Source organism: Ictalurus punctatus, chromosome 3, assembly GCF_001660625.3.
Source record: "Ictalurus punctatus breed USDA103 chromosome 3, Coco_2.0, whole genome shotgun sequence".
In the NCBI taxonomy this organism is placed as follows: domain Eukaryota; kingdom Metazoa; phylum Chordata; class Actinopteri; order Siluriformes; family Ictaluridae; genus Ictalurus; species Ictalurus punctatus.
Window position 1 is genome coordinate 12,035,422 of NC_030418.2, and position 27,031 is coordinate 12,062,452.

The 27,031-nt window shown below is 39.4% G+C and overlaps 1 protein-coding gene across 1 annotated transcript in view; it reads left to right on the forward strand.

The window, feature by feature from the left end:
• Positions 1-25,645, forward strand: part of pkdcca (protein kinase domain containing, cytoplasmic a) — a 26,156-nt gene extending 511 nt beyond the window's left edge. Inside the window, exons 1-7 of the mRNA XM_017465008.3 lie at positions 1-566; positions 11,291-11,413; positions 15,486-15,760; positions 16,685-16,764; positions 17,233-17,340; positions 23,069-23,242; positions 24,435-25,645. The exon at positions 1-566 is cut by the window's left edge and continues 511 nt beyond it. Coding sequence (XP_017320497.1) covers positions 1-566; positions 11,291-11,413; positions 15,486-15,760; positions 16,685-16,764; positions 17,233-17,340; positions 23,069-23,242; positions 24,435-24,520 — 1,412 coding nt within the window. The 3' untranslated portion in view covers positions 24,521-25,645. The remainder of the gene's footprint in view (positions 567-11,290; positions 11,414-15,485; positions 15,761-16,684; positions 16,765-17,232; positions 17,341-23,068; positions 23,243-24,434) is intronic.
• The last annotated feature ends 1,386 nt before the right edge of the window (positions 25,646-27,031 follow it).

Below are 27,031 nucleotides of genomic sequence, written 5' to 3' on the forward strand. Positions count from 1 at the left end.
TCATAGAAACGCGTTCATTCCGTCTTCACGTCAGCGACGACTTTGCGCCTGTAACCGCATCGATTGCGGAATCCAGCAGCACCGCGACGCTCAGCGACCTGCGCTTACAGATACGAGGGAGACTCGGAGAGGTGCTCCGATACCAAAGTGGGGTCGAAGATGCCGCCGCACGATCGCTTGAACGCAGACGGCTGATGGATCTTGAGCGGGCGAGCAGCTGGGATGAGTCCAGAGCAGCGGAGAGAAGCGAGGGCGATCACGCACGCGGTAACGGGGCCAGGCAGCGGGCTGCTGCACGCGGGTCAGGCGGGGCGCTCGGCTGCGGGACTCTTGAGAGAGCCAGCAGTGTGCAGTTTGTGGGCTCGGGCTACACTAAAGCCGTGTACCGAGCAGAGCTGAACACCAGCTTCTCTGTGGCGCTTAAATCCGTGGACCTCAGCGGTCACGACATGGAGAGCTGCGTGAAAAGATACAGCTCAGCTGAGGACTGTTACCGACTCGCTTCATTCAAGATCATTAAAGAGATGACACTGATGGAGAGACTGCAACATCCCAACATCCTCAAGGTAAATCTCTTTAAATCTCTTGTTTCTTGTTTTTAAACAATGCCCCGAGCTGTGTTAAGGCGCTACCAGTGAAGTCAGCCATCTGCAGCCCCTGCCCATTTCCCAATTAATTAATAACCTAATAACTTCTGTAACCTACACCTAGTTTATTTCTAATTAAATAATTTTTTTGTCAGCTTATTAAAGACCACCAGTTGCCCCATTAATATATATATATATATATATATATATATATATATATATATATATATATATATATATATATATATATATATTTGATTAAAAGAATAGCAGTTTCTAGTTTCTGTTCAGAATAAACACTTGATTATTTGCGTTAATTGCGGTAGAAATCACTTTGTTTTCAGCTCTTTTGCCGAATAAGCATTGGAGGTGTGAATGTTTACGCGCGGCGTGTGAAAATGAGCGCACAGGTTTATTCTAACACTTCAGCTAAATGTGTGTATTCAGCTCCTGTGGATAATACACAAGGACATTTGTTTATTTAATAATAGCCTATTAATAATAGAGCTGGGGTGAAGCGTCTGTAGCCTAGCTGGGAGCTGAAATGGTTCTGGAGAAACTGTCGGGCCTTTTAAACAACACGATTTCTCAAATCAAGCAATAAATAAAAAGATTCGGAGTAAATAAAGTTCTGAGTTGGTTATCTTGACCAGTTTGTTGGATAACATATTCTACACACACACACACACACACACACACACACACACACACACACTGGCACGCCTGAAAATGATATAGTAGCCGATGCAAGAAAACATTTAATTATTTTAGTTAGACTTTTTGTTTGAAGACCAGTATCGCGATAAGGATTATCAGTCATTCATACTAACTGAAATAACTGGATCCGCGGGTTTGGCCACAGATTGTTGTGCTAGTGGTCTGGAGTGTTTTGTTAACACTCATCCCTGTCTGTGTTTTGGATACAGGTTTGGATTTGAGTTGGTGAGGCGTTTCGTTTCTCGGTAATAGTTAATTAGCGAAACGTAAACAAAATGTGATTAAATTGCTGTGTGTGTGTGTGTGTGTGTGTGTGTGTGTGTGTGTGCGCGCGCGTGCAGGACGCATGCGCCAAACGCAGAGGTGAAAACCTGTGCTGAATTAAAACCTACTAGAATGATTACAGATGAACAGCGTGCAGACTAATGCAACGCTGAAGGAGTTCACTCAGCGCCGAGGTGCACAGAGTTGCACAGAGCTGCACAGTCTAAATGATCTGTGCCTTATCGCTTCAGCACGAGAACCACAGAGCAGGAAATCCCCAGACAAAAGAAAGTCCAAGTAAATTAAAATCCCAAAGCCGCAGTGCTGATGAGTACAGAAACACGCATTGCGCCCAGCAGCACTCAGGAATAAGCAGCTCACTGAAAAGGATTGCAGAGTTCTGAAGAGCTGCATATAAACATACGGAGGATCTCTACAAGTCCAGTGTGTGTTGTTGCACTGCAAAAATTCAGTGAGGCATTTCCAGACTTTTTAGTTTGGATAAATTTGTCTTTTCCATCAAATCAGTTTAGATTCTTTGATGTAGTTCAGGCACATGCATTATATATTTATATGCACACATATGTGCTTGCACACGCAAAGAAATTCTGTAAAGCAAAGATGCTTTCAAACATAATGTTTAATTAAATGTTTCTCCATTAAAAAAAATACTATAAAGAGCAGTAAACATTAATAAATGAAACAAAGGCAATATTTGGTGTGATGAACCTTTGCTTAAAAAAAACAAAAAACAAAAAACAGTAGTCTCAGGTACAATTAGAGCAGTTTTGTTAGGAAATGAGCTGTAAGTTTTATTGAGCATCTTGCAGAGCCAGGCATGGTTCTTCTGGAGACTTTGACTGTCGCACTCGCTTCTTATTTTTGCAGCAAAACCCAGCAGCCTTCATTGTGTTTTTTTTTTTTTTTGTCTGAAAAGTGTCTCTTATCACTTAATATGCTGCTTTCTTTACTGATATACAAACATTTTTGTGTAACATTTAATTTTGTGCAGCAAAACTAATGTTTGGGAATCTAAAATGTTTTTTGTACTGACTTCATAATGTAGGAGTCATAAAATAAAAAATCTATAGCAAAGTTAGTACTAAAAATATAGGCTGCATAAGACTTTTGCACAGTATTGTATATATGGGTGAAATTTAGAATCTTTGAAATATTTACATGAATTTCTGAATTTCTTAGTATTTGGAATGCCCCCCTTTTTTAAAAATTATTTTTGCTTTAGTGACAGTGTGCACTCGAGCTGGCATGGACTCCACAAGTTTGAGTTTTAATAGGGACCTAGAAATAGTGCAGAATCTCAATCTCAATATCAATTATTGAAAATGTTGAACATTTCCTTTTTTGTTTTTACATATTTCAAAATTCTAAAACCTTCTTTTTATTTCCAATTTTAATTAAAAAAAAAGTCGAATGTCATATTCTATGAGATATATTTCTAAAAGAAGTTCAGTGATTCATAACTAATGGATGCTGTAATGTACAACTGTTCTGAGCACACATTTTCTGTTTTTCACTTGCAGCCTATACAGCCAAAATCCCCAGTACTGACTGAACACGTCAAATGCTGAATTTACTTTTACAGTCTTGAATTAACACCTGGTGTAGAATTAACACCTACAGTGTAGAATTAACACCTCTGCTAACTGAGTCGTCACCTACAATGCTGAATTGACACTTCTGTTAAGTAAATTAACTCTCACTGTTTACAATACGATTTAAAGATTATATAAACCCTGGAATTGTGAATTAGGCACATTTTTTATTTTAAAAAAAGAGAAAAGAACAAAAAAATAGTTTATCACTCAAAAATCTGTTTTGTAAACAAGGCTTGGTGAATATTAATTATAGTTTTAAGCTCTGTTCGTGCCACAGGCTATATACCCTTCCTCTAATTTGTTTTCAATGGACGTGTACTGTTTATATTTTACACCTGTTTTGTAATCTAAGGGTTTTGTTTGAATCTCTAATGATTACACGGATAAGACATGTTTACTGTTCATCACACTTTCTTTTTTCCCCTTTTTTGTATATACAAGTTAAATATGGCATGGTTTAGTTAACTGTAGCTCTTTTGGTCCTGGTTGTTTGTGATCAGTTAATACACAATGTGTTTTTAATATTGTGTTTTGTTCATTAGATTATAACTGAGATTATGAGATATTATTGCTACGTTTGTTTCTTTAGTTTGGAGATTGTTCTTATGTCTCTCTTAATCACACACTGACACAAACCAAATGTCAGAAATTTTTTACTAATTATTGACTAGCATGCAGGGATGCAAGGAATAAATTGTTAGACTTGACTTCAATAAGCACTCATTCTGATTTCACTGCCACGTCTCTGAGCTGCAACCGTGTGCTTCCAAGCAGAGCAGCGCCTGTGGCTGCTGACACATCAGCTAGATACGCCAGCAATCTTTTTTGAATAATACTCTTAAAATTATAAGCAGGTGATTTAAGAGTGACGCCTCCATAACACAGGCATTAAGATTAAAGTATTATCCTCTACATTTAAGCATTAAAATGCAGTACTGGATTTATGCTGCCTAACCTCACCAGGCTCGACATGTTGCTTTTCGTTTTCTTTGGCAGGAGCATGTTAGACAGAATTGTGCAGTCCGAGGGGTCAGAGGTGAGATCTGATATGATGGCTTGATTAAAACCAGGCTGGGGTTCAGTAGGAGTGCATGTAGCACGGTTCTGCACTAAAATGGACCTTCTCTTTCTCTGAAATTGGTAGAACAGAGTGTAGTGATTGAATGTAGAGTCTGGGGTTAACATCTCTAATGCACATCCAGAAGTATAGTGTCTGTGAGTTTTCTGTTTCTGATGGAAGTGTACACCTGATGTATAAATAGGTGGATGTGATACTAGCAGAACTGTGTGTGTGTATGTGTGGTGTGGGTTGCATGCATTGGGGGTTGGGGGGTGTTAGTGGTTATGCCTCAGGCAGGGCCGAGTGACTCTCGTGCCCTCTGCCATGTATATGTGAGTGTGAACAAGATGGATTGGTGGAGATCAGAGATGGAGATAATGCCAGAGGCAGCCAGAGTGCTCAGAGAAACTTTGTGTGTGTAGAACATGTCGAAGTTCAAAAGATGAATGAACATCATTGGGTGAATGTGAGGTGTGTGTGTGTGGGGGGTGGTGAAATAATGGGTTGAAGTGTTTCTACTTCACTTCTCGGTGGGCTGATCATGTTTTTTGTACTGGGAATATATTTACATTTTTATATCAGATTATATCCATGTTACGTCGTCTGTGAAGTATACACACACACGCACACACACACACACACACACACACACACACACACACACACACACACACATAGACACAAGCTGAGAGACAGGTAATCATTAAGCAGCTAGTGTTAATGTGAAAGCTAGATGTCCTGCACACAGAGACCCCCAGGGTTGTTTTCTGCAGGGAGAAGGACGTGAGACGGGCCTGAGCCTGAGCCCTCTCTGTAATTAAACACGGGTTAACACTTTAACCTCCCACTTCCACAGGAAGGAAGTTTTAAAAAAAGGGAAAAGCCTCAAAAATGCCCGGTGTAGTTTGATTTGTATTGGTATTTTATGCATTTTTCAAGATTAAAATTGATCACAGACACAAAGCATTAATGTCTATTTACTTTGTAAAAGTACTGGAGTGGATCTCAGGCACTGTTTGCTTATGTCAATCGCATATGGAGCTTTAAGATTTAATAATAAATAATAATCTACTTCACAGTTTCATTAAAATGTAATGGTGATAATAATAATAGTAATAATAATAATAATAATAATAATAATAATAATAATAATAATAATAATAATAATAATTTGTTTTATAGAGAAAAGCTTTCATTTTAAGATTATACGTACATGCATTGCTTCATTCAAGGAAAGTGACTAACTGCTGCATATATCAGTAAAGTAACTTTTCTTTATATTGCTGTTATAAAGGTGTTACTGTATCACGTGCCTTTCCCAGAAAATTATTTTAAATTATATATTTTCATATAATGTTGATGCCAAAATTGAAAATGTAAGGTCGGGACAACTGATTGTACAGAATTAAATTGAGCCCCTAGGCTAGAAAGACATAGCCCATGTCAGAAATATTTCTACGTAGTCAATATTTCAATGATATTAATGTTAAAAATCTGTAAATAAATTGAATGTTACACACCGTTGGCACCATTGAAAAAAGTAAAGCTCCCCCAGTGGTAAATCTCAGCTTAACCCCTGTACATGATACTCTATCATTTTATTTAATCAGATGAACCTGAGAAAACACTAAGATTAAAAACAAAGTGAAAACAACTTTATTAGAAAAAAAAAAAAAGAAGCTAGGCCTTTATTTCTTAACATTTTTTTAAATGTTCCTTTTCCTTAACATAGCAGATCAAATAGGATTTATTTCTCTGATCTGATTGTGTATACTGAGTGTACACACTGCACATTACAAGTAACCAGATTTGGATTTCCCTGTGGATTATATTTTACACTGGTTTTTTTTTCCTGACCTGCCTTCATGGTGCTTTTCATTCATGTTTTTGTCACCAATCTCTGTTGAGAATGTACCTCACCAAGTACTGTATGCTGAATAATAATAATAATAATAATAATAATAATAATAATAATAATAATAATAATAAACACAAAAACTGCCAGGCCTATGTATGCATATAATTTTGTAACATTTATTTATTTATTTATTTATTTATTCATTTAGAAAAATGTTTCCTGCTGAATTTGGGTACACTATAAATCATATTTATGTTGCCTGTCTGAACATAAACCAATCTACCGACTTATAACTGCAAAGCATCTCCTTAATGTTGCAATAAACATTCCATGATAAGCAAAGATGCACAAACTATAGCACTGTCCACCATTAAACCTCCCAGAATTCCCAAATGAAAGTGCTTACTCAACAAGAGCTCTTCTTAGGACGGGCCTCAATTCCTTTTAAGCATTATGGTCCTGTCCTGCTCCGTTTCTCTGCTCCACTCTGTTTGTTTGAACAGACTTTCTGGCTACAGGGGCAGCTTCAGGAGAATGTTGAATTTTATCTCGCACTTTCCTAACACAAGCTCTTAAAAATCCTTATTATTTTCAGTGGTTCGGTTCACAGCTCCAGATTCCAAAGTGTGTATGTGTAAATATTTATAGGTGAAGAGATTTCATTTAGATGCTGTCATCATGACGGCTTCAGCTTCGCAGGATTTTATTAAGTGGTGTTTGTTAAGGATTTGTCCTTAGGGAGGACCGTACTAATTAGAAAATCTTGCCGAATCTGGTTTCAAGGGGAGGTAGAGAAAGCATGATGTGTTAATGCTCATATTTAATACTTTTGCAAGCACTTGCATCCTTCAGCAAATAGGTTTTAATGATTAAAAAAAAAAACTCTCTATTAAAAGCACAGTAAGTCAGTGATATGTAAAGTTTAGTTTTCCAGTGAGGGAGAACTGACTCCGAGGTTTTTCCAGCAGCGTTCCATCCAAATTCTGATGAAAATAGGGCACTAAATTATACCCTTACACCCACCTTCTCACATACGCTCTGTCACACATATGACACACACACTTAACACAGGCTTGAATCTCATCCCAGCTATAATTCACCACCCACATGGGTCATGTGATTAGGATCACGCTCATGTCTCTGAGCCCCTCTTGTTCTAATGGACAGTTGCTCGTTCACTGACCCAGAGCCGTGCACACCTGGCTACCATCGGCCTGTCCCATTACACAAACATCGCAATCCCCGTGGTTGTTTTGATGCGCTGCCAGGGTTCCCTCGTTAAAAGAGTGCGGCAGAGGCGGACATGTCCGTGTTTGCACGTGCGCTGAGCCTGTCAGGCCAAGTGTGTATTTACAAATTAATAACACTTCATACAGAAATGCTTTTGTGCAGGCCCTGGAGCGTTGGTGTACGGTCTGGGTTGGTACACTTGGCAGTTGAGTAGATAAATGCTTGTAGATACAGTTTGGCTTCTTTCATTTGCTTTACATGAAATGAGCTTCTTGTGCAGTCTGTACTGTCTATGGTTTTTAGCATTAGAACCTGTATTAAGGATGAATGTGTCTACTGTATTGATCATACTGCAACAAGACACTTTCTGGCTGTGCAGTGTGGAAAGTGAGATAGACAAGACTGGAAAAAAAAATGATAAAGTTTGATTTAACATGTCATAACTTTTGCCCATTGCTTTAAATGTGGAAATGTCATAACATGTACAGTGATTGTAGGTGTTTTTCCAACCTAGTGTCACACAAAATTTACAAGAAGTTTAACACGTGCATGATTGTGTTTGAGTTCTCACAAATGTGACTGTAAGAAAAGCGCTACGTACTAACCCTGCATATTTATGACTTTTCCTACCATGGCTATCCTATGCATTTGCATTGTGAGATGCTGCTTTTGCTCCTAAATTCCTAATGCATTATGGATAAAAATAAAACTTATAATAAAATGTATATCTGGAAAAACACTTATTTAATTGAAACAGAATGCACAGATAAGCACATGATATTTAATATCTCGATACATAGGGGAAATTAAATGTCTTCCAATAGTTTTTATACATAGTTTATATTATATATTTTTTGCAGATAGTCTTTAAGAATGCCTTTGACATGAGAAGGACATATCGAAATCATTCTCATGGCTGGATCGCAAGGTTGCGATGGACTTTAACAGGAAACATTGCAAACACAAATGACACTGTTGTGAAACTTATTAAAAATTTAAAAGGACTGGAATTGTTGCGGCCCAAACGAGAAGTGGACGTCCACGAACATCCACTGATGAAGGCACAATCCACGTGGTCCTGGCAAATATAGTCCCCTACAGTATGTATGGATGTAGCTTTCGTGTGCAAAAGTCATTTTGTGTCTTGTGTGCTCATGACACTTTCCGTGGATTGTTGCATGTACCAGATAGAAACAAACAAAATGGATCTGAGGAATGTTCTCTTGCAATCTCTTCACAGAGCAACAGATATTTTGTAAGAGGATCATTAAAATTGTGATAATTCACACTTAGTTTCCTGCATTTTAATTCACTGGTGTAAAAAACAGACACAAAGCAGGACTGGAGAAACACAATGACTCTCATAGTAAACAAACAGGACCTTTGACCCGAGTTCAGACAAAATGGCACCATGTGGTCGAGCAGACATCCACAGCTCCTCCAAGTTATCTCTGGAGTCACACACACGCATGCACACGCACACACGCTCACACACACACACACACACACACACACACACACACACACACACACACACACACATTGTCAGTCACAAGATTGCTTCACTAGTAGGAATGCAAACAACTAAACATGTACACACACACATACACACACACACACACACACACACTGCTTATAAGAAGCCTGTGGATAATAAACATTAGAAAGTGTCGAATCGTGAATACAGCTCTGTCGCTGGTTCCACATCTGCCACTAGCCTGGTAGTAGCAGATCAAACTCATGCCATGTTTATATTAACACCTTCCATCTTTTTTAGCATGTCCCAACAGAACTATGATACTTTATCAGGTCCGGTAGGCCATTAAACGTTGCTCAAACACCACATCAAGGCAACACTGACAATATTTGCAATAGCAGCTGACTCAAATGAACTGAACAGAAGTGAGTGAGAAATTGTGTGGTGTGAGAAGGGCTTTCCACCAGCCTCTGCCTAGAGTGCCTCCCTTTCAAGCCACATGGCTGGCATACACATGTACACACACACACACACACACACACACACACACACACACACACACACACAACCTATAACTTTCTCCCAGGCTAAAAATGAGTTTACCAAGCACGCCCAATCCATAACAGTGGATGTCCTTCCAGTGTGCTTTTTTGTGAGCATGTGCGTGTTGAAGGACATCCAATGCTATGTATTGAGCATGCTTAGTGCTACGGCAAATCCGTACCAAGACTAAAGTTGTGTCCCAAATGATGTATTATACACTATGCACTTACATTATGTACTATGTACTCCACCGTCTAGTGTATGAATTTTAGAAGGGTAGAATCGTCTCAAATGGAATACTAACATTTTTTTTACTAACCGGAAGTATACGCCGTTTGCCAGTTGATGGAAAATAACATCCAAACGCACATAATGTGACGTCGCTATATCTTTAGCAGGATACCCACAGTGAACGAAAATGAATTTTACTGTTTATGCCAATGTTACCTTTTATGTACAACATGACCTTTTTAGATTCTGAGCAAATTTGAGCCAGCATCAGAATCTGGTATCCACGCCCCTTTTGCGATATGGAAAAAACTGTGACCGTTGAGTGCATGAAGTGTCAAACATTCCACACTTTGTTTTTTTGAGTTGAATAAGTGCATCATCCAGGTACTTGTGCACTTCTCCTCGTTGGAATTTTCAGTGTGAGCACACTACGCACACTATTCATATTACAAAATGGCATAGAATAGTGCATAAGTATGCGATTTGGGACGCACCTTCTGATACTTGGCATTGACACTGTCATTTCTAGCATCTTCACTATTGTATCAGATGTGAGTGAATGCAGGAATTGTTCGAATTTAGAGGAGTTTTATATGTTTCTCCTGTGTTTATGTGTTTCTGTAAAGCTTCTTTGAGAATGTCCATTGTTAAAAGCGCTATAGAAATGAAATTGAATTGAATTGAATTGAATTGAATTGAATTGAAGTGAGTGTTACTCCAGGAATAGATGTTTAAATTTTGTTTGTAGGTGTCAGTATGTTCGGAGGCAGAATGCTATTCAGACTGTTGGTGTGAGAGTATAGCACTGCAGCACTGCGTATGCATTCCCTCCTAAAATTAGTCACACACACACACACACACACACACACCCACACACACACAGTGCAACATAGAACTTTATGCTTTAATAGTCTTTAGAGTATTTAATTACAAAACCAGGTGAACCTAACCCAACCACTAAAAAAAAGAGTGAGGAAGAAGACCCTGGCTCTGATCTGCTAATAAATATGGTCGACATTTTCCCCTTTGTAGCCAGAGACTCTGGTGGTGGTACGGGTCGGTCACATTGCCATGGGTTGTTTTTGCTTCCAGATGAAATTTCATGCTGTTTAAGTTTAACTAGCTTCTTTGGCTCAAATTAGCTAAAGAAAATGTTTCTGTAAGCAAAGCGCCAAATGCAGCGGCATGCACGCCTCAGCAGTATAGGGGGAAAGGACACTTAGTGACTCTGCACTCCCCCCTCCACACACTTGATTTACACACACACACACACACACACACACACATACACACACACACACACACACACACACACACACACACACACACACACACACACACATGATCTAGCTTCCTAATTAAATTTCCATACCTAATAGTACTGACTCATTGTACTTCACTCATGCCAGTTGTTCACTCTAAAGCATGGTACTGATTTACTCTAATCTCTAATCTGATACTTCACTCTGCTGGTCTGCCCTCACCAGTGTCTCTCACTCACACACACACACACACACACACACACACACACAAATCTTCCCCATCTGAGTCAAAACAGTGAAATTCTACACAGTGCTGTTAACTCACCAGATTGACAGTCTAATATCACTGCTCTCTCTCTCTCTCTCTCTCTCTCTCTCTCTCTCTCTCTCTCTCTCTCTCGCTCACTCACTCACCCTGTGTTCTCTCTATCTCTATCACCCACAGCTGTATGGCTACTGCTACCAGGACAGCAATGATATCAAGGACACGGTGACAGCTATCACGGAGCTGGGCAGCCCTCTAGAGATGATCCAGTTGCTGCAGACACCCTGGGAAGAGCGATTTAGAGTGAGTGTGTGTCTGCGTCTGAACCATATCACACATTCCATCAAGTGTGTGTCTGCTGTAGGAGGAAGAGTGGTGGGAGGGGATTCAGGGAACTGCTCATAATGTACATACTGAACCACACACAGTCAGACACACTGAGAATGAAATATCCTTACACTCCTTACATGTAGACATGTTGATGTTAATTGATCAAACTGAGTGCAGTTACAGTAAATTAGCTGTGTAAAGTCAGATCTGGTTGCAATGTGAGGCTGAGATTCGCGGTTTCTGTGCTGTACTTTATGCTGAGATCAGTTGAGAGGAAGAGGCTCTGGTAGACCGGATGATATCCGGCATGTGGCATTTTTGCCACTTCCTTTCCCTCCCGACGTGTGGCATAGATACAGTATCAACCAGCTGACACTACAGCTTGCCCTCACTACTGCAGGCCAGGAAAATCATTTCCTATTACTTCCTGTGGCCAGCCACGCTCCTGTTGAGGAATTCAGTAATGTCACATCACAGTGCCTTTCTCTCTACAGCAATTACTTCAATTTTTAAAGCACTATGTGCCATTTAATTTAGCTCTATATTATAATTTTATAGTGCTATATTATATTATGTAAATTATAATACATAAAACTCATTATAATTTTAGGACAAGCTGTTGTAATCGACAGTGTGGTGGTGTGATGTTGGGCTGACGTGACACAGAGTTACTGTTACCAGCCAAACGTTGGTTATTTTTCAGTAATAACATGCACTGAACTGCTTTCTTCCTCTTATACCACAGCAATTTGCCAAAGTTTTTGGCAAATCTTTATTAATTAAAGACCTACATATCAAACGTCGTATCCTTTTATAGTTCCATTTACTGCTGTGGAACCTCCAGAACAAATCAGTTCATGTTGTCATGTTAGAACAGCTATAAAAATCATTCTCTCATCAGCCTGTCATGTTACTAAAAAACTACAAAAGCTCTCTGTCCTGAAGACTTTCCCATAAAGTGATAGTGAAAGCTACAGTAGCTCTGACTGGCAAAGTACTGGAGACTCCTTCCAAAAGTGTTAAATAAACATCTTCCCACGGAAACCTTCACCATATTACAAGTACAATTACACACATTTAAAAAAAAATCTGCTAATGTGGCATGCCCTCCATACAAGTTACTATTGAAACAATAAAGTATTAGAAGGAGCAGCTTACCTAGCAGTATTGTTGGTATAGAAACCTCCTGAAAAAGAAAATTCAATAGTGCTGTATAGACTTTGTATCATTGACATCGCAGTATTTTTCAACTGTGTTCTGTGGGTTTGTGACCCACAAAGATTTTTTTAGTCATATCAAGAGTTCATCAGTTTGGCTTATTAAAAGGACTAATGTGATTACTGTGTGTAGCACTGTAATTACAATATATTATTTTTGTCCATTTCATGCAGCCATTAAGTATATAGAGCTGTAGATTCAGCTTCACATGCACACACACACACACACACACACACACACACACACACACACACACACACACACACACATACACACATGCCACATACACACTGCCTGCAGCGGAAGCACATGGCAGGCATTGCAGTGGAGTGTGCCACACTCATCTATGTGTCATCACAGCAGTATATGACTCAGCACATCAATTCACACTGAACTCAGTGTGGACTCGTCAGCCCCTCAACACTCCAATTGTTTTTCAGGTTCGAGAATGGCTTTGCCTAATGTTCCTCAAATGAAAGGGCCCTGAAACTGGACCTCTGCAACACATACTTTCGTTTTCCATAAAGTATATTTGCCAGGCAAACTTTCCTGCTCCATTTCCTGACATCTTATTAACAGCGGCTGAATTTTAAGTAGTCCAAATCATAAAGGCTTATAGCCTGGGATAAATTTCAATTTTGATTGTAGTGAATGTGAAAAAAAAGCAGCTCTGAATTTGTAATTTGCCATGGGCTTTTAAAATCTATCTAATTTAAGAAGCTTTTTAATTCTTCGGCCCACAGTCAGGAATTTCAGAAAAGCAAAATCGTGGGCACTGCATTTTTTTTTTACTACAATTTTTTTTTTTTAAAGTGACGAGTGTTTTTTAAAAGCAAAGTGTGACAATCACACGAGAAAATTCATCATTTTAAATTGGCTAACAATAAAATGTTAGCTAGTAGGTTATTCCTTGCAAAATAAGCACCTAAATGGTGTTATAAATATAAATGTATGAACATTTGAGCTGGTCAATATGATGACATAATAACAATATTGTGATAAATTCTGCTACAATTATACGCTAATACAGCTTTATACTATCAGTTCTTTTAAATCACTGAATGATTCCACTGTTATTCACAGTAACATGAATATTGTGATATATATCAGGAAAACATGAATATTGGGATATATATCATGGTAAAAGAAATGATTTTTTTCATATTACTTATTTGTACTGAGTATCCTATGTTCATTTCATAGACATACAGTAATTGAATGTACAAATGATTCAATATGGCTTTAAATTGACTTCAGCCTTAACAACTTATTCACACCAAAGTCATATCTGATTCACTGATTCCGTTATACAACGTGAAGCAGCCTTATTTAAATATCTCCAATTTACTCAAAATCTTTTCCGGGAAGCACCGTCCAGCCATGTGCACGTTGAACAAAAGGAAACCACTACAGCAAGGCTTTAGGAACATTTGAATTGCAGATGATGAACTAATAGGCTCTGGGGACGTCGATGAAACTGCTGACTACTAAACAGCTCATTTACATCCAGAGCCATTTCCTGTGCGCAGTGATGAAGGCTTTCAAAGCCATTGCATCTGGTCTTGGCCCCAGAGTCAGAGTATGACACATGGACATTTCAATTAAACCTGCACTGAAAATAAAAATGGGCATGCATTGATGTACATTTCTGTGCAGTTGCTTTGAGCATCCACATAGATACAGTACATTGAAACAGTGTCCTAGTAGATTAGTTTACATAATCTCAGAATGTTTATTAATATCTGCTGCTTACAATGATATTACTCCTGTTTTGGAGTCCTTGCACTGGCTCCCAGTCAGGTGCTGTGTTGATGTTAAAATTATGATGCTGACATTATGATGCTGAAGCATTACATGGCTTGGCTCTTATCTTATCTGCTTTATTAATTCCTTACACCCCAAATCGCAGCCTGCGCTCTTCACAGTGTACTTTGTTAACTGTTCCACAAACCCGCTTAAAATCTAGGGATGACAGGGCTTTTTCTGTCTATGCTCCTTCCCTTTGGAACTCTCTTCCTCTCGAACTTAGGGAAGCTAAGACCTTTGGCATTTTTAAAGCTCAACTTAAGACTTACTTTTTTAAACTTGCATTTGACTGCTGATGTCTACTTTTATTATTATTATTATTATTATTATTATTATTATTATTATTATTGTTGTTGTTATTTTTATTAATTTTTATTTTCAAAATTCTGTGTACTCTGTATTTTGTGTACAGCGCTTTGAGAAGCTGCTTTTAAAGGCGCTCTATAAAATAAGGTTTATTATTATTATTATTATTATTATTATTATTATTATTGCTGCAACACATGCAACAATTGTTTGGTTTTCAGTTACAGTTTTTATCCCAGTTCTACCAAACCTTTGATTGATTACATCAAGAAAAATACAACAACATACACAGTTCATTGGGCAATGCCCAGCCCATATAAGTGCATCCTAATCCTGAGTACATTAAAACCAGGTTTTGTTTGGTGTGTAAAGCAGGCGTGGTGTTCACCCACTCCCTTCTCCTGCTTCACCATGCTCTATTGTTAATGGGGATTTGTGTACTGCTTGTGTGACATTTTTCTTCTTCACCAACACCAGTGGCCCCAGTCTCACTTGCCCTCATCTGACCCCTAACACCCTTGGGCACAATAGTAGTGCTAATCATTGGGGCACCCACATATACATACAGTTGCATACACATTAAGTATTGTGTATAGCCCATTTAGAGAGTGACTAAACAAAAGGTTTGTGTACAGTAAAGCTGAAGGACTTGAGTCATATGTGATTCAATCTGTAGGAACAAAACTGATATTTTCTCCCTCACAATGTGTTGTAGATCTGCCTGAGTCTGGCACGTCTGCTACACTACCTGGCCCACTCGCCACTCGGCTCTCTCACCCTGCTTGACTTCAGGCCCAGGCAGTTTGTACTGGTGGATGGAGAGCTAAAGGTGACAGACCTAGATGACGCCAGTGTGGAGGACACGCCATGCTCAGCATCTTCACCTGCTGACTGCCTCCTAGAGTTCCCTGCTCGCAACTTTACCCTCCCGTGCAGCAGCGGCTACTGCCAGGGTATTAACGAGAAGAGGAATCTATACAATGCTTACAGGTAAGCACCGGCCATGGACCAGAACTGAAGCAATTGTGACATTCAGTTAGCTCTGTATTACAATGCTTCTCAAAATGGGGTCTGTGAAACATAGCCAGGAGGTCCTTTTTTCACTCTGTTACAGTGCTGTAAATCACAATGATTATTATCAAAATATTATCAAAATGATAATATTTATTATTGACTTCTTATAGTTATTAGCATATTTGAGTGGTCACTTGAATTTAATGGGTTTAATCCAAACCTCAATAATGCAAACAATTTGGCCTGTAAATAATTTTACCTTGCATGTTCTGTCAATGAAAATTCAGGAATAGAAAGCTCTCCAACATACCAATAAATGTATTAATCATGATATACAAGGATGTACCAAACATCTCCATCCATAGGGGACTATGAATGCCAGCACCACGTGGGTTGTGCCTTCATCAGGAGATGTTGGTGGACGTCCACTTCTCGGGCGGTGCGCAACACTTCCAGTCTTTTTGAATTTGTTATTAAGTGTCCTTTGTGTGAGGTTCTTGCTATGTATCCTGTTTAAAGTCCATCGCAACTTTGCGACAGCTTCCTGATCCAGCCATGAGAGTGTTTTCAATACATTTTTCTTTTGTCAAAGGCGTTCTTAAAGGTTATCTGATTTTTTTTTTTTTAAAGGTGTCTGTATGGAGACTTTTGGGACATGCTGTATTATTGTACACATTTAAAGTTTATTCATATAGTAAATAGGTACTGAAATCTGGCCCTGGAATTTTTATTTTTTTTTATATAGTTAAAAGAGGTCCCTGGCTACAAAAGTTTGAAACTGCTTTCTTTATTACAACTGACACATTATGAGATACTCAATATGTACTCATGAGAGCTGTGAGTATTTATTCTTTGCTGTATTGTAGCTACAGTAATTCTTCTACTTATCGTTGTCTCCAGGTTCTTCTTCACCTACCTTCTTCCTCACAGTGCTCCCTCAGCCCTGAGGCCTCTCCTTGCCAACATCGTCAACTCTACAGGTCAGTGTGTTCACTCTCACATACTTTTCCAGTACAATCTAGAATATGAATCTTGCTTATTTCTCTTTCCACTTTGGGATGTTTTTCTTCATTTAAGTTTTTTTTGGTGTCTTTTTCTATCTCTCTTTCTCTCTCTATTCTCGGGTGTATCCCTTTCCATGTTTTGTGTGTACACCCAATCAGCTTATTCATCAGACTGATGGAATGTCACATAGGGTTTGAAATCTGCCTTTCTGGGGCAAACAAGCCATTAAGATGCGGGTAGTGTGCTGTGTGTGGGCTTGGTGGTGATGTTATCTGTGTTTCATAAAATTCTGTATCATAAAGAGCTCACTTTCAACTAATTTACTGTTTTTTGTGCATGTTATCATGTGATTCATTTTCCATAAACAGAGACGCTTTCGGGTATGCAGAACAAATGTTAACTCTGTGTGTGTGTTTGTGTGTGTGTGTGTTTATGTGTTTTAGGGGAGCTGCTCTGGGACACAGATGAGACTCTAGCTCACCTTGAGAATGTGTTGGAGATGTATAGGAATGGACATTACCTTTTGAATGACACACAGATACACAAAATAAGTAAGTGTATACACACACTCTGTCCTGAGGTCCTTCCCTTGTCATATTGTAATTATTAATGCTGCTGATTAAATCTTATGTAACACCTAAACCTAATCATAAACTTAACCATAGTAACAAAATGAAAGCTCTCCTCCTGCATTTCCTTTTACACAATATTTGTTGTAAAGAGGACAAAAAAAGAAAACAGGCCTCAGTGATTTATATATAGATTTTAGTTTGGATATTATTTAAATATTTAAACATTCGGATTTTACAAAAACGAGGAACACTTTTTCATTTTTTGGTAAGACTACTAATTTGCATTTCTTATGTTTATTTACGCTTCAGTTTTGTCTTCTTTATGAGATGTTGTGGGGGGGAGTAACGCATGAGCAGAGACTTGTGGCACTTCACAAAAACATCAAAAAAACTTTGGGCTACAAGCTTTAGCTGCTGGTCCGTTTAATGGAGTTTACTATCTACCATTAACAAACTTAATACCAAAGATAACAAAAATAGGTCATGCTAAAATTGAGTACTGCACAAAGTGAAATGCAAAGTGTTAAAAAAAAGTTATACAATTCATAATTTTTTTTTTAATCTCTCAATATTTTTGCAACTCGCTAAAGACTCACCTTCTTTTTTTGTCACTATTTTCTTTTTCGATATTTTCTTTTTTTCGTCACTATTAAAGATCTCAGTCTGACTCCATATCTATCCCCCTATGAAATATCTGATAACATTTGAACATGATTACCCACAGCAGGCCTTCTCCTCCTATGACTGATAAGCAGTCAGGGGTAGTTACATAATCCACTCCTCTTTCCTTCCTGTCCTGTGTTCCTGTAGTTTCTGCTCTGGTTCAGCAGGATGCAGTTCACCCTGCAATGTGAATATGCGTCCTAAATTCTGGCAGAGTGTGTGCGTCTGTGTGTGCGTGCGCACACGTGTGTGTGTGTGTGTGTGTGTGTGTGTGTGTGTGTGTGTGTGTGTGTGTGTGTGTGTGTGTGTTTGTGTGTGTTTAAAGCAGCAGACCACTTACAAATGAGATGAAAAAAGATTAGAGTTTATGTAACTGTGTTGGAAAACAAAGTCAATTTTGTTTTTGGCTATATTGAGAGAAACAAAAGTCATCATAGCTATCACACTTCCTCAGTCTCTTGCTCGCTCAGTTGTTTTTCTGTCAGTTAACCTCCATTCTGTTCCTTTTCTGTTAATGCACCTACTCACTTTTACTTTTCCTCTTCAAGCCTCTCTGCCTGCTCTTGTTCTGCCTCTTTCACATTCACAGTCTAGAACCGGCGCTTCAGTCTTATACTTACTCACTCTCTGCCTTTCCCCATCTCCTCTCCTCGCTCCATTTGCCATGAAAGACAGACGTTCGTTGAGTGACGAGTGCATTATCTCTATAGCTAGGCTGGTTAACTCTTTCCAGTCATGACTCAGGAAAAAGGTGTTTCCCTGCAGCTAAGAAGTGAGAAATAGGCATGGTTTTGTTGCAGAAATGTCAGTCTTTTACAAAAATCCAAGGGTATTACCAGTACAGCAAGTTACATATCCAGTAAATACTGTATACAGCACCTATAACATGTCTCTTTCAAGTAGGAGTTCCATAATTTCCCAGAATTTTATGGTGCTCTCACATTGACAGCATATAGTCCTTTTGAATCAAACTGTTTTCCTCCTTTAGGCAGGTGAGAACACCACAATATTTGATATCGTCTGAGCTGGTTCCAAACTAGTGTGGTTTGATTACCATGAGAAAAAGATTTAACATGAAGTTGAACATGAAGTGAACTAAACATGGTGTGTATAATTAACCAGGGCCAATTACAGCGCTGTAGTGCTGCACTGAATGTAATACACAAAATGATATGCATATAACTAGTTATGTATATTGCTACTTAGGTTGGCTGTGTGTTCTTGTCAGGGATTTGTAGAGGAGATGGGTGCAAGTGCTGATAATGCATTGTATAATGTGCAAAGACAACTAAAACTGTGAAAATAAGAATCATAAACAGATACAAGATAAAACCAACACATGAACACGACAGCAACAGCAGCTTGACAATGAAACTGAAAGACAGTAACTTACTGTAAATAGTGGTGCTAATCAAGGTGAAACAAGACAAAGGTGAGCGTGATTGAGGCATGTGATGTGCTGGGGCTTACAGGAAGTGTAGTTCAGTCCCCCTTTGGCGCTATCTTGACAGTTCGCCATGCTTGGGTGATTTTTGGGTTTTATTTGTGCATTTGGCAAAGGTTTGTTTACTTTTTTTCCATCACTGTATCTCTGCCTAATGAATGATAGAGTTTTACCAGTACCTCTACATGCCCTTTAGCCAATCATTTTTGCTTTTTGGTACAATTATTTATGTGTGAAACCAAGCCAAACCAAATAGCAAATCAACCAAATATGTCAATTTCACTCAGCAAATGGACAAAAAAATTGTGAAAGTGCCATTAGATTAGCAGAACTTGTGTTCTAAAAACATTAACTTTTATAAATGTTCCCATAACTTTGCTGAAAAATTTTATTCCAACTAATGCTCTTTTTCATCTAACTGGTAATGTTGTGTGAGTGACATTCTAAACATCTAAATCACAGCAGATATAGTGTATTCTGATTTATACATTTATTGTTTTGCACTTCTCTCACAATGTGGTGTATTTGCACTTTATGTAGTCTTGTGTACTGTTCCGTGTTGCACCATGGTCCTGAAGAAAGGTCATTTCATTCCAATGTATACAAGCTATACGGAGGAATGACACTAAAAATGCACTTGACTTGACTTGACTATAGCTGTAGCAGAAACATTATTTCTGGAATGTTGCAGTTTAACCTTCTCAGATTCTGTTGAATATTTACCAAAGGCTCTAGTAATATTCTCTTTTAGCAGGGATGCACACAGCAGGATTAATGAGTGTTTCTTTTCCAGTCACAGTTCTTTGTTAAAGAGTCTCGTAAAGTGTTCAGCGTGTTCACAGATCCACTCAGAGGTTCCCTGTCTGCTACTGAGAGCCTCCATCTCCATCTCCCCCTCCCTCTGTCCTCAACATCATACCTCCTAACATCATAGCATGTAACTGAGCCATTTAGTGAAAGCGAGAGCTCCATAAAGCATTCATTAGGCCCATAAAGTATCCCTTAGTTGCTGTTATTTACTGCAGACTGGTTCTTCCCTGGTCCTCAGGCCATGTGAAGGGAGGGGGCGGGGGGGGTCTGTGACTCCTCTCCTCCCAAAAAACCACACAGCCACACACTCCAGACACTAAATTCAGACAAACCCACAGCCTAAGACAGAAGCTCCTGTGGCCTTCTCTTAAAAAAGAGAACAAGTGGATCAGGCTAGTAAATCAGCCTGCCTCTCGCCACCCATTCAGCCATGTCCCAGTGCGAGAGAGGGAGAAAGAATGAGAAAAGAGGATCAGTAATTCATGGTTGAGCAGTTGTGAGGTTGAGCTTGATGCTTTGAAGGGGCCGTACTATACTCATCAGGCTTGCCGTCACAGCGTCAGGAAGCTGAACTTATAGACTAATCTTGAGACTAATCCATTCTACACGTCTGATTCAGGCCCAGCCGAAGTCCACGTTGAACGAACTGCCTCAAGAGAGTCTAAACATAGATTCTACTGAGCACATTACACTGAAACAACAGTCTCACTTTATTTTTGCATTAATTTGCATTAATTATACATTAACACAACACAGGGATACTTTCATGTTTTTACACATGTTTAAACACTTCTTTTATTGCAAAAAGCATTCACTCCACAGACTGTAACATTTTTAAAAAATCTGAATATGTGGTGTGGTCCATCAGCATTGAGGTCTAATTTGGTATGAGTCAATAGCATAGAAAAGGAGCTTAAATTCCTCTGTGGTGTGGTGATCTAACCAGTAGTTTGTACTCTTAATGAGAAAATTGCAGAAATGTTTAGTTTGTTGTGAGTTGGATCACAAACCTGGACCTCATTTGGAACATTTTGCTTATTACACAGGAGAGATGAGTATGCGTATATAAAATACTGTATGTAAGTTTGATACATTTTATCATATGGAATTTAGCAACTATTATTTAAAGCACACTACATTACCTTACGTTGCGTTACTCTGGATTTGGGGGTCAAGGAACAGAATTTAATGGTAGGTCAATTTTCTGTATCTGTCACCACATAAATAAGACAGATGCCACAGCTGAGACCATGGCCCAGCCATGACAAGAAACAGATAGCTTGTCTGTTGTTTGAGAAAAAAAAACAATGATTTAACACAGCATCAAGCCATTAAGAATTGGCCTGCGTGGCCAGTTTGATGTGAGTTTTGGCCAAGTTACAGAGGCCTGTTTCTCAGCTATTCATCCTCGTTTGATTCTCTTGCTTGGTTTATGTCTCAGAATATTTTCCTTTGGTCAAGATGGGAACAGCAAATGATTATCCTTAAAAGCAATGCCTAATCTTTCTCCACTTTGTTGCTTTGACAAATGTGACTGCTTGACTACAGTGTATTTGTCACTGGCTGAAAACTAATTCCTTCCTTTGTATGTGCGATCACACATAAAAAAAAAAAGGGTTCAAGTAAATGATTTAACAGTAATCAGCAGCTGCTGGAATAGTGGGGTCCTAAAAAAGATATGGTTGTTTTAATTGCAGAACAGTGATTAGTATTGAGTTCTCCCAATATACTATTTGCGGTACTAAACAACTACTCTTTTGTGTACTGCATGTGTAGAGGTGTTGTGTTGGGGTAAGTAAGTGAGACAGTGGAGCAGAAAGAGGGCTGGGACGAGTGAAGCATGGGAGGGTCATTGTTGGTTTAGGTTTCTTTAGACACACTGTCTTCGCATGTCTTTATCTGCCTCTTTCTCTTTCTGTCATTCACTCTATCTTCCGTCCTGTTCACTGCCTGTTGCTGCAGTTGCCTGGCCTGCATAGTGATGTGTGTGTGTGTGTGTGTGTGTGTGTGTGTGTGTGTGTGTGTGTGTGTGTGTGTGTGTGTGTGTGTGTGTGTGTGTGTGAGAGAGAGAGAGAGAGAGAGAGGAGATTGTGATTGAGTGAGTGCATGAGTGAATGGACACATGTCCAGCACAGACCCATAAACCAGCACGACTTCCATGTACTTGCACAATGAGACAGCATGTCCAACACAGTACGCTTTTAAAAATAAAGGTTACCAGGAAAGCTTCCTTAGAATGATGTCATCGGACAACCACTTTTGATTCCCTAAAGAACCTTTTAGTCCATTATACTGTATTTAGTCATTTTTGTTGTTGCCCCAATAAACTGAACAATCATTTTCAATCAATCAATTGGGGGAAAATGGTTCCTCAGGAGTTCTTTTGATAGTTAAAAGTTCTTAGCTCCATAAAGTGGACCTACATAGCACCTTTTAAGATTCTCCCAAACAGAAAATAAATCTTTAGGACTTTACAGGACTTTTCACACTGTGCTTAACCCGGTGTACAGGAACGTTTCATACTTGTAATTTAGAAGCAGCATATTTATCCAATCTTGGTTGCAAATATGCAAATAAGAAGGTTAACCCAGGGTTTAGGAATGTACAGTGTGAAACATCACATTATGAATACCCAGGATCAATCTTTAATAATGGTTTAGAATGGCCCAGGGTTAACTATTTCAGGTGTGACATGCATGTTACATCTACAATTTTTTTCCCCCTAAGAATGTAATTAATTTGTTATTTTTCATTTTTCCATTTATCTCATATCCTCTGTGTTTTTTTCAGAATATAAACAGGTGGAAGATGTGTCTATACCAGGAGAGAACTACCGCTGCTGGCCATCCTATCAGCATGACAGATGCATGCTGTCTGTCTACAGTGTCGATGAGGCCATTGGTGTGTGTGAGAGCCATGCCCAGTGCAGAGCCTTCATCATGACCAATCAGAGCACTTGGACAGGTATGAAATTTCTCTGCTGCTGTCATGTGCAATTCAAATGAAATCCCAATTGCACATGAACATCCGTAAAGAGGGAGTTTGTGACATGTTACTAACCTTTATTCTGTCATAGCAGTCATTTCTTTTTTATTTTACTTATTTTTTGTAGTGATTAAACATATAAACACTGGCTTTAGAATTTCTAATGATTGCTTGCTTTCTTTTCATTATTACAATAATGTGGCTTAGTGGTTAGCACATGTGCATCGCACCTCCTGGGTTGATGGATAGGTTCCTGCCTCTGTCCTCCCAGTGCTTCAGCGGTTTCCTCCGGATACTCTCTTTTCCTCCACTCCAAAGACATGCATTGTAGGTTGATTGGCATCTCTAAATTGTTCATAGTGTGTGAATGTGTGTGATTTTGCCTTGCGATAGGTTGGCACACCGTCCAAGGTGTCCCCCACCTTGTGCCCTGAGCTCCCTGGGATAGCCTCTAGGCTCCCTGTGTTCCTGTGTATTATAAAGGGTACAGAAAATGGATGGAAATTTTATGAAGGTACCATAATAGCTCATATTGTGTGCCTAGATAGTCTAATACAAGCAGAGTGTAGAAATGCAATGCAAGTCGAAAACAGGAGCATCAGAGTGCATATATGTGTGTGTGTGAGTGTAAGAGCGTGTATATGGGTATCCCAGTAAAGGTTCTATGCTGACAGACATTCTCCTGATCAAACAGTACTCTGGCTGCCGTTCCCGCCTCCTTCCTGCACACCTCTTTCATCACTTGTTTGCTCCTTGTGCTCCGCCCCTCCTCTCCTCCCCCTCAGCAGCACACTGCCACTTCATTAAAGTGCGGCCTGAAAGGAGCACATCAGCACGTCCATCGCTAATCTCTATTGAACAGCCTCAAGCTGACCACTCATGAATTCCTCCTCCCCCTCACCTCTCCTCTCTCTCTTTCTGTCCTCACTGTCTCTCTGCCTCATTTGTCTTCCTGAGCATGCTTGCTTTTATTCTTCCTCTATTTTTCTGCAGTCCATCTTCGTCCATCTTCATTCTCTTTGTTTCTCTCCATTCCCTTTCTCGATTAGCTCTTACTCCTACATTGTACTCATTCCCTTTCATCCAGTGTCTCATTTGTATGGAATGTTCCCATGTAGTAGATGTCCTCACTGACAACCCTCCTCTCATTTTTTTTTCCTTTTTCCCCCAGGCCACCAGCTTGTGCTCTTCAAGACGGGTTTGTCCACCATGGCTCCAGATAAAGGAAAGCTAATGTATGTCCGGCTGGACAGCTGAGAGAGAGAGAGAGAGACAGAATGAGGAAGATCTGTGGTCCCATTGTGTTCTCACACTGCAATCGTTATGAGGAAGGTTGGGACGAGTCACCCTCATGACTCTCCATCCATCCATTTGTTTTTAAAAATTATTTATGCCAAATTCATGAGGACGCTGAACACACTGAGACCTAATTAAGTGCAATGGAGTGTACTGTTTGCCTGAGCTTCCTCTATTTTGAATGTTGAAAATAATTTCTAGGTTGGAGTTCTACCTGATTAGGTCCTGGACCTTTACAAGTCATCCTCAATCACACTCAGACACACAGCCATCAGGGAGCTATTCTTCCTTTTTTTCTAATTCCTTACACCACCTTTTCTTCTTCTTCTTCTTCTTAACCATCTTCTTCTTCTTCTTCTTCTTCTGTCCTGCTTGCTGTGTCTCTTTCTATTTTATGTCACAGCAGGTTTCACCTACAGGACTCAGGTAATGTGTAATACAGCTCATATCTGCAAACATGTCGAATCTCCTCCTCTGTCCGTTTCTTCTCTTAGATCATTAGCACTTTTGAAACATGAACACAGGGTCTTTATTTTCATTCTGAACTTTAAAGAGCTTTTAATATAATATCCTCTTTCATTCCAAATCTTTCTAGTTCATTCATGTGATGTGAAGAGATGGAAAACATACAGCCATACTGCAAGTATTTTGGCGGTGTAAGAACAACAAGTACGAAAGTCCAGTTTACTGTAAAATGAAGAAACAGAGTTTAAATGTATTTTTTCTAAATGTATTTTTGTTGTGTGCGTGCATTGGCCAAGTGTCATGATCAGTTTGAGAATGAATTGCAGCTGTTTATGTCTTATGTGGAGGAGATCCAAATCCACACCGGCAGTCTGTGCGACTCCTTGTTCATTACAAGGTGATTTTTCTCAACCTATGAATTTCCCAAGGAAATGTGAAGCCAAATTTTTACTTGTCATGTGAAGGATTAAATGAGTCTTTGCTTTCAGGGAAAGCAATTAAAATGAAGCTGAAGTAGACATGTACATTGGTTTTGGTTTTCCTAACAATGTAGTGTATATAATGACAATTGTGATGAAAGCAATATTTTTGTAACAAATATAAAAGTCTTCAGGCTCAAAATGGTGTCTTGCTTATTTCTTCTTATTATGGTGTGTGATTCTTAATCAGTTCTTCAGACTGAAGAACCGAGTGAGAGAAAGTGTGCGTGTGTTAGAACAAACACAATTTTACAATCTTGGAAGAATTTGGAAAGTGAAGTTTAGGGGCTGGGAGGGCTGGCATGGGTGTGCCGTGCATCTGGCCTGGCACGGGGTCACTGCCTCAAAAAAGCCTCATAAAGATGTGGTGCCAATCCAGACTGGTGCACTCTGGGAAAAGACACAGCTTTAAAGCAGAGAATAGTCATGCATGATTAGGTGTGTGGATGCCACTGTACAGTATGCGGGTGTATATTCATACCGTTCAGTGTGTATGTGTAGGACAGGCAAAAAACAAAGTCTGTGGCAATGTGACTGTGTTGTAGAGAAACATTATGTACAATGACCTCCGACCCCATGCCCTTGTGGCCTTAAGAAAGCCAGAGGAGAAGGGTGGCTATTCATAAAGTAGCGTGCTTGCTTTCTTTTGTCTGAAGCCTTAGAGATTTTTTTTCATCCAGCTTTCTAACAGTATATAAAGACTAGTTAGAAACAACAGTTCTGTCTATTTTGACACACACACACACACACACACACACACACACACACACACACACACACACACACACACATACACACACACACACACAGCCCACAGGATCCAACAGATCTATACACATAGGAAAACAGGTAGGACTGAATCTCGGTCCTTTGTCCTGCCAGCAAAGTCCTGTGACCTTCCATCATGGCTTTAGCAGCAGCTGTGCTCCATATGTACCCCATTTCTCATTCTCTCTCTCTCTCTCTCTCTCTCTCTCTCTCTCTCTCTCTCTCTCTCTCTCTCTCTCTCTCACACACACACAGAGACACACACACACACACACAATCAGTTCTAGACACACTAGTGTGTACATCGACCAGCATGCAGGTCTGAAAGAAAGATTTTAGAGGAAAAAAAAGATGGAGAGAAGGTACCATCTGTGTTTTATTGTCCTGAGGAGATTAGGACTTTTCCTGAGGTGCAGCCCCAGGCGCTGAGAGACAGGGAGCGAGAGGAGAGAGAGAGGAAGAAAGGCAGTGAGGGCCATGGGTCAGCCATAAGGGTCTCTAATGAGAGACAGACCCACAGCTAAGGAGTCACCTCAACCGATTAATAATTCTTCCTCTCTCTCTCTCTCTCACACACACACACACACACACACACACACACCACACCTGCTTTATTTTTTGTACCTGCCTGAGACATTTTCCAATATAATGTTCAATTTCCCAATATATAAACAGACTAGTAGCCTAATTTAAAACGGGCACAACCCTGACCAGGCAGTTACTAAGGATAAGTGAATAATTGTTGTAAATGCGTTCATGT